The 15430-nt window shown below is 37.1% G+C and overlaps 1 protein-coding gene and 1 long non-coding RNA gene across 15 annotated transcripts in view; one reads left to right on the top strand and one right to left on the bottom strand.

The window, feature by feature from the left end:
• Positions 1–3483, top strand: part of LOC139082524 (uncharacterized) — a 31524-nt gene extending 28041 nt beyond the window's left edge. The window contains exon 3 of the long non-coding RNA XR_011538614.1: positions 3362–3483. This is a non-coding gene — a long non-coding RNA (uncharacterized lncRNA). The remainder of the gene's footprint in view (positions 1–3361) is intronic.
• The window catches only part of FAM13A (family with sequence similarity 13 member A), a 314872-nt gene that overhangs the window by 160532 nt on the left and 138910 nt on the right, over positions 1–15430 (bottom strand). For all 14 annotated transcript variants that reach the window (XR_011538612.1, XM_070614305.1, XM_070614309.1 and 11 more), the window contains exon 6: positions 5905–5988. Coding sequence is in view for 13 of the 14 variants with exons in the window: in XM_070614305.1 (XP_070470406.1) it covers positions 5905–5988 (84 nt within the window). In the remaining variant the exon portion in view is untranslated. The remainder of the gene's footprint in view (positions 1–5904; positions 5989–15430) is intronic.

The raw sequence follows: 15430 nt of genomic DNA, 5'->3' as shown, positions 1-15430 counted from the left end.
AGGAAGCAAGTCAAAGAAACATGTTATTAGCACTTCATTTAACCTTATATTGGAAGTTCTAGAACACAATACAAGAAAAAAGAAATTAAATGATAAAAGGCTTGAAAAGGAATAAACGATGCTCATTATTTCCAGACGATGTGACTGTCTACAAGGGGAGTCAAAGAGAACTGATCAGCAAAATATTAGAACTAATAAGAATTTGGCAAGGTTTCTAGATGTAAAGGCAACAATAAAAATCAGTTTGACACTAAATATCAGCAACAAAGTTTGAAGCCATAAAAAGTATTCCATTTATAATATCTAGAAAATGTGAGCTATCTAGGACATTTAAGAAGAAAACTATAATTTTTTTAAATCAAAAGACATTAAAGGGGTCTGGCCCTGTGGTGGAGTGGTTAAGTTCATGTGCTCTGCTTCAGTGGCCATGGGTTTGCCGGTTTGGATCCTGGGCGCGGAGTTAGGGACCACTTATGAAGCCATGCTATGGTGGCATCCCAGATAGAAGAACTAGAATGACCTACAACTAGGATATACAACTACGTACTGGGGCTTTGGGAAGAAAAAAAGAGGAAGATTGGCAACAGATGTTAGCTCTGGGCCATTCTTCCTCATCAAACACCCCCCCCCCCACAAAAAGTATACTTTAAAAAAACAAAAACAAGCAAACAAAAACCAAAAAAGACATTAAAGAGTACCTGAGCAAACAGAGAGCTATACAATGGCCACAGATAGGATACCAATTCTCATGAAATTAATCTATCAATTCAATTTAAATTCTAACTAAAATTTCTCATGAAACTTGACAATATTCAACTGTAAAAGCAAAGAATCAAGAACAGCCAAGATAATTTTCAAGAAGGAAAACAAAGTTGAAGGAAGGTGTCCTAACAGATATGACTAATGGAGACATTCTGGTAATGACATAAGATAAACAGATACAGCAACAAACAACACAGTCCAGAAATAGACAGAAAAAATTTGATACGGAATAGAAATGATATTTCAAAATGGTAAAAAGATGAACTAGAAAGCTGAGTTGATTTTCATACATAGAATTAGATTGCTACTTTATGCTTTACACAGAATTTAATTTCAAATGGATTAAGATCTATGTATATGTAAAGCAAAATTGAAAACTTTTGGAAAACAATAAAAAAAGACTTTTAAAATGATGTCATGGTGGGTGAGGATTTCATAAACAAGATGTAGAAAAGCACAAGAACTAAAGACTGATAAACCTGACCACATTAAAATAAAAAGTTTTTATACATTTTTACATTGCGACAAAGTATTTGGAACGTATATAATTGACAACAGCTAACAAACAAACTCTTACAAATCATTAAGACCAACAACCCAACAGTAACATTGGCAATGACAGGGGAAGCAGTACACAGGCTAATGGTCACAGATATGGCCAAAGTTTAATAAACATGCAAACAGACACAGGAAAAGCTGCCCATACGTATTAATCGGGATAGATTACCTTATAGTGAAGGTACAAATTAACCCAGAAATCTCAGTAGCTTAAACAAATCTGAGATTTATTTCTCAGTCATGACATAGATCTGATGCAAGTTGGCAGGGGGCTCTGCTCCAGAAAACTCACTAAAGGACCATGCTCCACTGTCCAGCTGCCGTGCTGTAAGAAAGGGCTGAAGAGTCATGCACCAATGTTTGAATTCTCTGCCCTTGAAGTGACACTTGTCACTTCTGCTCACAGCCTATGGGCCAGAAGTAGTTGACTGGCCCCATGTAACTGCAATGGGGCTGGGAAACAGAGGGGAACACATGGATACTCAGTGAATAATAAATGTCTCTGTGACAACTAGAAATTAGAGAAATGCAAATTAAGGCAATAGCAAGAGGCATCTCACACTCATGTTGAGGGAAACAACAACAGCCAAAATTCTGATATTACCAAAGATTGGTTAGGATGTGAAAAATGGAAACAATCATACACAGCTGTTGAGGATGTAAATTGGCACAACATCCTAAGAGAGCATTTTTAATGCCGGGACAAAGATGTACCTACTCATAACTCTTCTTCCACAGGTGCATAAAAAGTGTCATGTGAAAATTCTTCATTTATAAATGGTTTGTAAAAGCAAAATATTGGAAATGATCTAAATATCAGAGACAATCTAAATGCTGGAAAAACCTAGAATAATGACTAAATAAACCGTGGTATATTCTTACTGAAAGCAAATATTGATAAAGCATATTAAAAGAAAAAAAGTTGCAGAAAGTAATGCACTGTATACTTTTTTATATAAAGTTTTAAAACCCACAAAGCTATAAACATTGTGTATCAATATATAGATATGTAGTTAGCCTATAATAACACTCATGGAAATGATAAATATTAATTCCAAAATAGTGTTATCTTGAAGGAGGAGAGATGGTATGTTAGAGTACATTAGCCGTAAAAGTATTCCTATCTGCTAATTCTCCTATAGGTAATAAAATCTAAGAAAATAATACTCTTCAACATTCAAAAGTTATTCTTTATTAACACTTACATAGTAGTCCTTTTTATATTAATGATAAATTAGAAACAGTCCCAAATGTTCAAACTGTCTAAATATATGACAACACATGAAATATGATCATTATTAGGTAGGATAATGTACATTAAGCAGTCAGTACAGTGTCTGGCACTTGATCGATGTTAGTTATCATCATCACTACTACTTCTACTACTACTACTATTACTTTTATTAAAAGCAAGCATGCAAACTAGGGGTTGATGCATGGAAACACATAGCGGAAATAATGTTAATTGGAAGAAGCAAAACACTAACTAGAATGTACCCTGTAATTAAAGCAACATAAAATAAATGCATGTCCTATTAACAATGATTTTAAAATAACTTGGGAACTTGGTAAAACAATGATTATTAAGTTACTCTATTAATTTATATTAAAATTAAATTATATTGCCATGAAATTTCCTCAAAACCCTACATTATTTTAAGTTTCTAGTTTACTTTGACAATACGCATAGGCATTTTGAAAAACATTTAAGAAAATACAACTGTGACAATTAATCTCATTATTTTATTGAAGAAAATCTCCCTCACAAATCATTCATGGTCCCTGAAACGATTAACCTTTGGAAAAAAAGAACAATTTAGGAGTTGCTTCTACTATATAGTTGTTTACTTGATAACTGCATTCTTTATCACACATTTTATAGTTAATACGACTGTTTACTAAAGGAAACTACAAAAGCATAAGGAGAATCCAATGACTAACCAAAACTATTATGTGTTTGTAACTTTAATTTTTTCAGTATATTTTTACCCACTGATAAAAGTCAGAAAGAAAATAATCATTGATTTTATATTCATCCCAGCACTGAATGAATTTGATATTCATCCTCGTATAATGACCTGACCTTGAATTTTTTGCTGAGGTCAAGAACACAGCAACTGCAGTGGGAAGTCTAGAGCATACCTCAAAGGAAGACAGAAGAAAGATAGTTTTCTTCCCTCAGTTCACTGGATCCTCTTCAGAGTTTACACTGTGACCAATGAATATAGGTTGTAAAGCTGAATCAGAGTCATGGCACCTGCGTTTGGCAGAAAACGACTGTCTCCTCTCCTCCAGCCATGACTGTAGTAGGTTACCACGAGCTGTGTCTTTCAATGTTCTACACCTCTATAAAAATCTATTTAATGCTCTCTTATCATCCATTCTAATTATTTGTTTGCATATGTAGTCTACACAGTATTGGGCATAAAATGGTCATATGACTATGTCCTTGAGCTAGCAGGGCTGATGACCATTGCTCATCCAGGAAGTGTCATGGCACTGTGTAATAGAGGTATCATTTCTTTTCAGCTTGGACTCAGATCAAGAACTGCTTTCCCACCTAAGGAAGAGAAATATAATCCTTCCCATTGCCTAAGAGCAGAGACAACAGCTGGCAGAGGGAACACAGATGGGGACAGATGGCTTAGACTAGAGAGACAGCTCCAGAGCCAATGGACATACGCCATCTCTGGATTACATCTCTAGCCATATAGAGGTCAGAAATACTTAGCTGTCCAAAGCAAATACAGCTGTAATTAGAGATGTCTGAGAAAGACAGCTATGGAGGCCAAATGGAGTAACGTTAATATCAAGGAGACACATCATTCTCATAACTCACTTATTCACTCTAGAAAGGACACACTAACCATATTTTGAAGATGTTCTCAGCTTTAGCTTTCAAAGATCAACTGGAAGAATAAAGATCTTAAGAGAAAATCTTGGTAAAAGAGTGCCTTATAATCTCTTGTAGCTCAGCCCTGTCTCATTTCTGGGGTTTGAAATTACAAATATTTTAATCACCCCTAAACTAAGCAGAGCCTAGTTTGCTCATATAAACTTAAAGTTGCTCACGTAAGGCCACAAAGAAGCTAACGTTACAAACCAAGGCTTAACCAATGAAGTGATTTCTCTACTGAATTAGTTTGGTCACGAACCATACAGCAAGACTTACAGAGGATGATAAGTGCACATTAATTATTAATTCTGCAATGGCCTGAAATAGTCCAAATGGGATTAATTTAATAAGAGTAATAGAATTCCTTCAAACAATTTTTAGGAGAGGTTTCAAGATTATCTTTTATTTAGGAAGTGATTCTTTCAGGGTCTCTTCACCTAAAAGCAGTTACACCAACATAAATGAAGCTAATAAGTAAATGTTACCTAAAAATTTTCCTCAAATTCTACATTTTTCAATGCATTTACTTGATAAATATATTTTTGACACTGAATATATAACTGCACAGTAAACAGAATTTCTTCTCTACATTTGAAATTACATAATTATATGTAAGTTTGCACACACAAATATTTCATTGAAGAAGATACAAAGCAGTTTGAATCTGGAGAAGAAAGCATGATAGATAATTAAAATAATTTTCCAAAAAAAAAATCAAGGTGGAATAAGTTTTATAAAGAAAGATGTTTTTATTTCTTTTTAAAATAAACTGTAGACTCTAACCACAAATAAGACACTAAGTAATGACTTAATATTTCACTTGATTTGCCTTTAAAAATAAAGCCACAATTATTTTTATAATAACTTGCAATTAAAATCAGACACTAGAATTCTTTTAAATTTTGCCTACAGTGGACTCAAAGTTTGGAGAACATTTTGTCTTAGAACTAGAAAAAAAAGTAGCTCTATAAATGTCATAGTGGCCAGTGAGGAATACTATACATTCCTAGTACAAAGGAGAAGTTCTACTCAAAAGAGATTAAAGATCAGAAAGGGGTCCTAAAATTGATGCAACCACTTTTCTGGTTGGACAAACAAATGATCAAATTCTCATGACATATTTTGGCTTAAAGGACTTTTTCTTTGCACTGACCAGAACAATTATGCGCATTTTGGATTTTTCTTAATAAGGAAAACAAAATTTTACACATTCAACCCTTTATTCTGCCACACGTATGACAGTTATTTTTTCTTATCAAAATTTACTTAAATACTTTCCACAGATCATGTGTTACTTCTATAATTATTAAAATCAATAAAGTGATTTCTATTTTGAAAAAGAAAAATGATAGTTGGACATTTTATTTTACCCCTTGAAGTAACCTAGGAAATGTTTATGACACTTGGCTATTTCCCATGTTGTAGGCTGGAAACAATTCTGATTGAGCAGAAGTAAAATCGCTACTAAAAATATCACTGTCTGTTAAATAACAGGAGTAAACTGAGAATTTTTGGATGAACATAACCTTGGATTAAATGTACTAAATAATAAGTGCTTTTTATACCCCCAAGTCCGAAAAAGAAAAAAAAGGCTGAGAGAAATGCAAGCAACAGAGCACAGAAACACGACAACATAAAGAGTCTTGCTAATGTTTCACATGGTAGCCTAGAGAGCAAACATCACTTACCCTGGTTTTTGGACATGGTTTCTGCATCTCTCTTTCTAAGTCTTTTGTTAGAAGCATGGGCAAGGAGTTCTGACAACTGGCCTCCTATAAAAGAAGTTAAAAGAAACATTAGAGACTAAAGAGCATTACCCTAGCCAGAAATTACAATGTAGTGAAAAGCAATTTTTCAGAGCGACAAGGCATTTCTGGATTGACTTGCTCACAGCAGAAGCTAGTGAGATTGCAGCGAGGAATCATAAACGTTTTTTCTTATTTGTCACATACAGCAGTGAAGTGATCCATAAGATGGTGCTGGAGTAGGTGTGGGACACACAGGACATATATATTCAAAGGTGACCATTAAAATTCTCATCGCCACTATCACGTTCCTTACACATCAGCAGACAGCTCACCTCTTCTCTGGAGAACTGAACAGTTAATTCTCCAAGATATCAACCACCAAACTTAGAGTTGCCAACTTTCCCCACAGTATTTGCCAAATGAGTTCTGATCCTGTAAATATTTTATCTTAAATTCCTTCAGGTAGTTCAGCAAACTACTATTGAATAGTGATAGTTTCATACCAATATCCTAAGTGAGGAAAAACATCTGAGTTTCGTTTCCAAAATTATCAAGCTTCTAAGTCCTTGGTTCACACCAAAATAGTACATGCAAAAGTAATAGCAGAAATGACAAGGAGGCAGCTTATGTGGAGTTTGGATACATTTACTATTTACCTCTACATGATCAACAAAATCAATAACGTTATTTTTGAAAAAATAATGTAGGGTCTCACTTCTGAATAGCCATTAACTTGGATAAATTTTCCATGGATGATTCTACCTCTAAATTAAGATAGAACAAAAATACCTAAGAGGAAAATTACAGACAACAATAAAGCTAAGGAGAAAGTAAGTCAGGTTTATTTCATTTGCTCCATAACCTTCTCTTCTGCATTCTGTTTCATCCCCAGTGATGCCTACCATTCAGTCATCTAAGTCATGGCGGTTTTTTCCTGTTTACTTCAGGGTTAATTATAACGTTTTAAACAAAACCGCAGTCTACATTCTTTATAATATTACTAAAATTTGCTTCAATTCTATTCATTTATTTCTAAAAGGAACAGTATATTACCAGGATAAAATGTCACTAAAGAAAACAATACTACTTACTGCTAATAAATATTTACTGAATCTTAGGATGTATCAGGCACTGTGCTAAACACTTTGCATTCATAATGCCATTTTGCCCCCAACAGTCCTACGAGTTAGGTACTATTATCATGATTCTCCCTTTAAGGATAACAGTGAAAGCTTACAAAAGTTAAGTAACTTGCTCAATGTCACAGAGGACTCAAACAAACATGGTTCTGTATAACTTTAAAGTCTGAGCTCTTATCACCTTTATATACTACTACTCATTCAATATACTTGACATCTGAAACCACTAGGTTCTAGAGCTGTAGCATTTGAAAGCCAAAAGAGTTTTTTAAAGATCAACTGGCCTACGCGCCTTCTCCCCCCAATTTTACAGATGAGAGACTCGGATCCTGAGGTGATGTGCCCAAGATCATACAGCGAGTGGCAGAGCTGAGACCTATGCCTGGACCACAGGGCTGTCTGCGGCCCCTGTTCTCAGCCTTGTGCCAGGGAACAATACTGCCCGGCTCAGAGGGGATCCAGAGGCTCTTCCAAGCTGAGGCGTAGCTGCAGGGCTGCCAACACTCTCAGCTGCCTGTGGCCTCATGTACGGCCCTAAGGAAGGACCCAAGGGGACATTTCTGAAACCCCAAATAAGTGTGCATTCCAGTCCTACCCTTTCCCACCAGTCACAACACCTGCTGCTGGTAAGCTGCTTACTGGAAATAACGAGTGAACCCATTCCTGCTTCTGACTCACTGTGAGAGGGATAAACTATATCCAGCATGACATTTAGACGATCCAGGTGATTAACTGCATAATCCATTGCACAATTTAACTACACTTGGATAATATAATCATGCTTTATCCTTATACCCCATTTTTAAACTACTGGTATGTAAATGTTAGAAAGTGATGAGAAGAAAAAAGGCTGACCTTAAGGGAAGTTAACAGGAATAGCTGAACCTTTGTTTATAACTGTCTGTTTACAAATGCCTACAATTCCTTCTTCCTTATGCACAAACTCAGAGTGACAGAATTTCTTTATTACTCCTATTTTCTCTCCCTGTCCCTTTGAATTAATGACTATAAAGTGATAGCTTTTCCTTATAAGACTCTGAAAGAATTTCCTATAAACTTTTATCTGAAAATGCCACCTACATGAATTATGTTAATTTTTTATGACTTTAAATTCAAAGCACAGAGACAAAGTGAAGTTTAGTAGTCAGAGCACTGAACGAGGAGTCCAGAGATCTGGCTTCTCAGACTAGTTCTCTAACTAACCAGCTGTAGGAACTCGGGCAGGCATTTTGACCTCTTGGACCTCTCCCTCAGTTCAAAGATCTATAAAACCAAGGGACTGGATTAGATAAGCTCCAAGAATCTTGTCTAGTTCTTAAATTTCACGATTTTATGATTTTATGATTCTTCCAGGAAGAAGCCATATTTACTGACAAAAAGATAAGCCACCACCTGTTGAGAGTTGCATTCCCAACGCCCCAGCAGAATGCTGCTGAATTCTGGCATGTGCCCATGCAGTGAGACGTGAGCCAGGGGGCTCCAGAACCACACGACACAGGGAACATTTCCTGCAGGGCCAGCGTTACTCAGATTTCTGGAGAAAAATTAAGTAATTCAACTTGTACCTCAAATAAGTAACTGGTAATAACTTAATGTATTCTTTCAAAACATATCTTATGGGATTAAGTGAGAATCAATTGATGAATGAATAAATAAAGTATGGTATAGCCACACAATAGGACAATATACAGCTATAAAAAGGTATGAAGTCCTAATACCTGCTGAAAGCACAGATTAACCTTGAAAACACTATGCCAAGGAAAAGAAACCAAACACAAAAGGACACATGGTGTGTGATTCCAGTTACACAAAACGTCCAAAATAGGCAAATAGTCACAAGAAGTAGTTGAGTGGTTGACAGGGGCTGGGAGGAGTGGAGAATGGGGAGTGACTCCTAATGGCTCCAGTCTGTATGGGGTTTCTTTTTGGGGTGATAAAAATGCTCCGGAATTAGGTAATGGTAATAGTTGTACAACTTTGTAAATACACTAAAAACCAATAAATTGTATATCTAAACAAGTGAATTTTATGGTATGTACATTATCTCTAAATTTTTTAAAAAGCCATTTAAAGCAAGGCCCCACACTCTCAAGGCAAAGAGAAGAGACCTTTTGTGTTCGAACTCTTCCCTTAAAGGACTTCCTTGAAAAGGCTTGAAGGGGAATGTTTTGTGTTTAAAAGTATTAAACTTTACGTGGGTATAAGAATTCACTCAAATATTAACTGAACCCTATTACAGGTGGCATTCCAATGCTGGTCACTGGAGAATGAAATGCTAAACAAATTAGACAAGAATCTATTATATAGAGTATATTCATACTTATTTTAAACTTTTGGTCTAGTTAAATGAGACTTTTGACTGAACTGATTGCTCACTCTAATGACTTTTGTGCAACAACCAATTGCTTAAACCAGTTGTGTCACTTTGGTATGCATGAAAACACCATTTTAAAAATACAATAGGGAAGGAAAAATACCTTGCTTATTGTGACTTTGTTACCTTTACTATTCAGCTACTAATGACATTAAAAAATAGAAAAGCACTGGCTGTTCCCTCAGCCTAGCACACTCCTCCCACTGTCATTCACAGGTTTGTCCCCTCACTCCATCCGGTCATTGTTCAGTTTTACTAGAGAGCATTCCCTTCCTGGAACACCTTATCTCAATGGCCAATGCTCTCCCCTCCCACTTGACACTCCCTCTCGACCCTTTTTATATATTTCTTCATAGCCCTCAGCCAATATCTGACTTTAATATTTATTGGTTTGAATGCTTTATTGCCCATCTCACCCTACCCTGTAAGAGACTTGATCCGTCTTGCTCACAAACATAGCCAAAGGGCCTAGAACAGTATTTTGCACATAGTAGGAGCTCCACTGGTGTAGCGGATGAGCAAACCAATGAATGAGTAATATCCCTTTTCTAACCTTTCCCAAGCCTCTGTACATTCTTCCTGTTTTTAATTCCCTCCTTAATCAGCTTACAGTTCATGATCCTTCATTCTTTAGCTAAGACCCTTAATTTCCTTCCTCCAGTCTTCAATCACTGAATTCATCTCACAAAAGTACAACCTTGGATGAATTCAGCTATATACTTTCTCTGTGCTGGGAACAGAGCAACTGAAAGTGGCTGGAAAAATATTATACAATTGGTTGACTGTTTCATGTTAAATTTATTACCATAAATCTTGAATGAACTCCCTCTAATGCACAGCAATCCTGCTATATTTCTTTAGTAACTAGACTTTCCACTCTCCCAGATGATATTCCATGCCTTCTGTCTTCTCAAACCTCTTTCCTTCCATACTTGCTTTATACTTCATTGGAAAAACAGAAGCATCAGAACAGAAACTCCTCATTGTCTTACGATCAGATTTACAAACCTAGCTGCAACCATCCATCCTCTCTGCCTTTCCCCCAGTTAACAATAAAAGATAAGACCCTAATCCTATCAAACAGCCATTCCTTCCAAATGCACCCTGGATTTTATCTCCTCACACCTTCGGGAGGACTTCACTCCTTCAACTACCCCCTCTCACCCCCTTTCCATCAGATCATTCCCATCAATTGCAAGCTTGCTCTGTAATTATGTCTTTTTTGTTTTTAAAACAACACTTCCTTAACCTTACTTTTCCCACTAGCTATGGTCCCACTTTTTTGCTTTCCTTTACAGCAAAACAACTGTCTTCACTCAATATTTCTACTACTTCATCTTCAATGCCCCCAAATCTGTTTTGTTGTCACTTCTCCACATAAAGTGCTGAAAACAGTCACAGCTTGGTCTCCATCTTACTCGAGTTCTTAGTAACATCTGACTCAGGTGACTCCTTGTTCCTGAACTACTCTATTAGCTGCTACAGCGTCACTGGTAGGGGAAAAACACTGCCTACCTCTCTGCTGACCGAGTCCACATAGTCTCCTTGGCTGCTGCTTCTCTTCTACACAATAAAGTTACTTATCTATTGGTTATTGGTTTATTTTCTGTATCCTCTACTAAACAGAAATTCTATGAAGGCAAATAATTGGTCTCCTGTACTCACTACTATAAGTACAATGCCATAGAAAAATGCCTGGGATAGTAGGAGCTCAATAAATATTTGTTGAATAAATGAATGAATGAAGTTGGAGTAACTCAAGGGTTGATGCAGAGAAGTCTTCTTTTCCCAAATCATACAATGATCTCATCACACTTCCACGGCTTTTAAATACAACCAATATACTAATGACTCCAAAGTTTCTATCAATATCTTGACATTTCTCCTGAGCTACTTATATCTAACTGCCTTCTTGGAAATTCTACTTGGTTGTCTAATAGGCATCTAAAGTTAGTAGGTCCGAACCCGAGTTTTTAATTCATCAGCAAAAAAATTCTGTCAGTCCTTGAATTTCTTCCCCAGATTACCAGACAGCATCCAGTTGCTCAAGCCAGTATCTCAGGTATCTACTTTGATTCCTCCTTTTCCCAAACCTCCCAGCATCTGGTCCGGTCAGCATTTTCCAAAAGAAACAGATTCATTCACTTCTCTCCACATACGCAGCCACCCCAGTCATAATCATCATTGTTGACCTAAATTACTTCAATCATCCTGCCTCTACAAGCTTTGTATATGTAAATCAGATGATGTCACTTCTCTACCAACATCTTATCATTATTCCTGGAGTAAAATCCAAACTCTTTACCATAAACTACACAGCCCTGCAGGATCCAGCTCTGGCCTACTTCTCTAACCTCATCTCCTACCATCTGCCCTCTTCCTTACTTTGCCTCAGGCACAAAGGCCTTCTTTTCTATGCTTCAAATACTCTCAAGTCTTTTCTTACCTTTTAAGCATTTGCCCTTCATACTCCCTCTCCCTGGAGCACCTTTCCACCATGTCTTCAGCATGGCTGGTGCATTTTATCCTTCACCTCCTAAGAGAGGCCTTCTTTAACAAGCCCATCTAAAGTAGCTCCCCCTGAGTATGCTCTTCTCTTATTAGCCTGCTTTATTTCAATCACAGTACTCATTCTAATTTGTAATTAAAAATTTCATTTATTTTATATTTATTTATTGTCTATCACCTCCAGTAGACTTTAAGGCTCATGAGGATAAGATTAATGTATCCCCAGAATTCAGTAGGTATTTAATAAGTATTTGTTGAATGAATGCATAAAACAATGTCAACTCCTACACTTCCCTTCCCTCTGGTATGAATTTCAAACCATTAAACAAATGTGACGCATCTCCATGGTATTTGGAACCAGATAATAATACATACATTTTCTCATTACCTTGGTAATATAACGATGGGTGAAGGTAGGTGGAAAAGAAGCTGTTATCATGACAGGAGGAGCTGTCAGAGAGCTACATTTGGTGTGCTGGGGTCAGACCCTCAACAGGTGATTTGGTTGAACTCCCGAGAGACGATGACAGAGAGCAATGCTGATATGATCACAAGCTGAGGGAGCAATGCTGATATGATCACGAGCTGAGGGAGCAGCCCCCGCCTGAGGCCTCTCCCAGAAAAGAACATAGAGAACAGTGCCAGGTTGCACACAACCAGGATCCAACCAACGTTACTGGTGGCTTACAGACCGCTCTTGACAACAACATAAACTCTCCTCTGAAATTCATCTGCATCTATAAAATGAATTTTAATTTCACTGACTGTAAAAAAGAAAAAGGATTTTTTTTAAAAAAAACTCAAAAGCAATATGATGTTATCTTTACATAAATGAAGAGAATAAACTGAATTAAGAGATACCACTTAAGAGATCTTCACTACATATACTTTTGGGAAGAAATGTGTAATTCTCAGCCTTGGACCAGGGAAATAGAAACGGAGGAGGTAAGAAGTAGTCAAATTCTGGACTTGTTATATTTACTTTATAAACTGCAACTATAATATTCAAAGGTATAACCTTAATTGTCGTTAAGTGTATTAAAATTCCCTTTGCAGAGAACGGCCACCAGTCACTTCCGCATAGAGAAAAAAACGAATGAGAACGAAATGTAGTAAGGGATGGTTAAATTAAATCAAAGATTTTAAGCATCATTAAACATTAGAATTTGGACTGTTGATCTTAATATTACAACCCAATGTAGTTTTCTCTTCCTTCAGCTCCTCTGTTACCTCATTGGAGAGGCCTTTTGTAACAATCTCATCAAAAACAGCTTTCCCCAGTTACTCTCAACTTGCTTATTTTTGTCGCAGTATTTACCGGTTTAAGATTGGTTTAGGCGTCCATATGCTGCTCGAGGACTTCACATCTATTCTTAATGCAGGTATACCTCATTTTACTGCGTTTCACTTTACTGCACTTCGCAGATATTGTGTTTTTTTTAGAAATTGAAGGTTTGCGGCAACCCTGCCTCGAGCAAGTCTATTGGCGCCATTTTTCCAACAGCATTTGCCCACTTTGTGTCTCTGTGTCACATTTTGGTAATTCTTGCAATATGTAAAACTTTTTCATTATTATTCTATTTGCTATGGTGATCTGTGATCAGTGATCTTTGATGTTACTATTGTAATTGCTTTGGGAATCCACAAACTGCACCGATATAAGACAGTGAACTTAATCAATAAATGTCGTGTGTGTTCTGACTGTCCGGCCATTTCTCCCATCTCTCTCCCTCTTCTCAGGCTTCTCTATTCCCCGAGACACAACAATATTGAAATTAGGCTCATTAACAACCCTACAATGACCTCTAAATGTTCAAGTGAAAGGAAGACTGACATGTCTCTCACTTTAAATCAAAAGCTAGAAATGATTAAGCTTACTGAGGAAGGCATGTGGAAAGCTGAGACAGGCCAAAACTAGGCCTCCTGTGCCAGTTAGCCAAGTTGTGACTGCAAAGGAAAAGTTCTTGAAGGAAATTAAAAGTGCTATTCCAGTGAACACACGTCTGATAAGAAAGTGAAGCAGCCTATTGCTGATATGGAGAAAGTTTTAGTGGTCTGGATAGAAGATCAAACGAGCCACAACATTCCCTTAAGCCAAAGGCTAATCCAGAGCAAGGCCCTCACTCTCTTCAATTCTGTGAAGGCTGAGAGAGGGGAGGAAGCTGCAGAAAAGTTTGAAGGTAACAGAGGTTGGTTCATGGGGTTTAGGGAAAGAAGCCATCTCCATAATACAGAAGTGCAAAGTTAAGCAGCAAGTGCTGATGTAGAAGCTGCAGCAAGTTCTCCAGAGGATGTAGCTAAGACGATTAATGAAGGTGGTGACACTAAACAACAGATTTTCAATGTAGATGAAACAGCCTTATTTTGAAAGAAGATGCCATGTAGGACTTTCATAGCTAGAGAGGAGAAGTCAATGCCTGGCTTCAAAGGACAGGCTGACTCTCTTGTTAGGGGCTAATGCAGCTGGTGACTTTAAGTTGAAGCCAATGCTCATTTACCATTTCAGAAATCCTAGGGTCCTTAAGAATCATGCTAAATCTCCTCTACCTGTGCTCTATAAATGGAACAACAAAGGCTGGATGACAGCACATCTGTTTACAACATGGTTTACTGAATATTTTAAGTCCACTGTTGAGACCTACCACTCAGGAAAAAGACGCCTTTCAAAATATTACTGATCACTGACAATGCACCCGGCCACCCAAGAGCTCTGATGGAGATGGACAATGGGATCAATGTTGTTGTCACGGCTGCTAACACAGCATCCATTCTGCAGCCCATGGATCAAGGAGTAAGTTCAACTTTCAAGTCTTATTATTTAAGAACCACATTTTGTAAGGCTATAGCTGCCATAGATAGTGATTCCTCTGATGGATCTGGGCAAAGTAAGTTGAAAACCATCTGGAAATGATTCACTGTTCTAGATGCCACTAAGAATATTTGTGATTCATGGGAAGAAGTCAAAATATCAACATTAACAGGAATTTGGAAGAAGTTGATTCAAACCCTCATGAATGACTTTGAGGGGTTCAAGATTTCAGTGGAGGAAATAACTGAAGATGTGGTGGAAATAGCAAGAGAACTAGAATTAGAAGTGGAGCCTGAAGATATGACTGAATTGCTGCAATCTCATGATAAAACATGAATGGAAGAGGAGTCGCTTCTCATCGATGAGTAAAGAAAGTGGTTTCTTGAGACAGAATCTACTCCTGATGAAGATGCTATGAAGACTGTTGAAATGACCACAAGGAACTTAGAATATTACATAAACTTAGTTGATAAAGCAGTGGCAGAGTTGGAGAAGATCAACCCCAATTTTGAAAGAAGTTCTACTGTGGGTACAATGCTATCAAACAGTATCACATGCTACAGAGAAATCGTTCCTGGAGGGAAGAATTGATCAATAGGGCAAACTTCACCACTGTCTTATTTTAAGAAATTGGCA

The sequence above is a fragment of the Equus przewalskii genome, chromosome 3 (assembly GCF_037783145.1).
Source record: "Equus przewalskii isolate Varuska chromosome 3, EquPr2, whole genome shotgun sequence".
NCBI lineage: Eukaryota > Metazoa > Chordata > Mammalia > Perissodactyla > Equidae > Equus > Equus przewalskii.
Note: the sequence above shows the minus strand (reverse complement) of the source record. Positions and strands in the feature narration are given on the sequence as shown.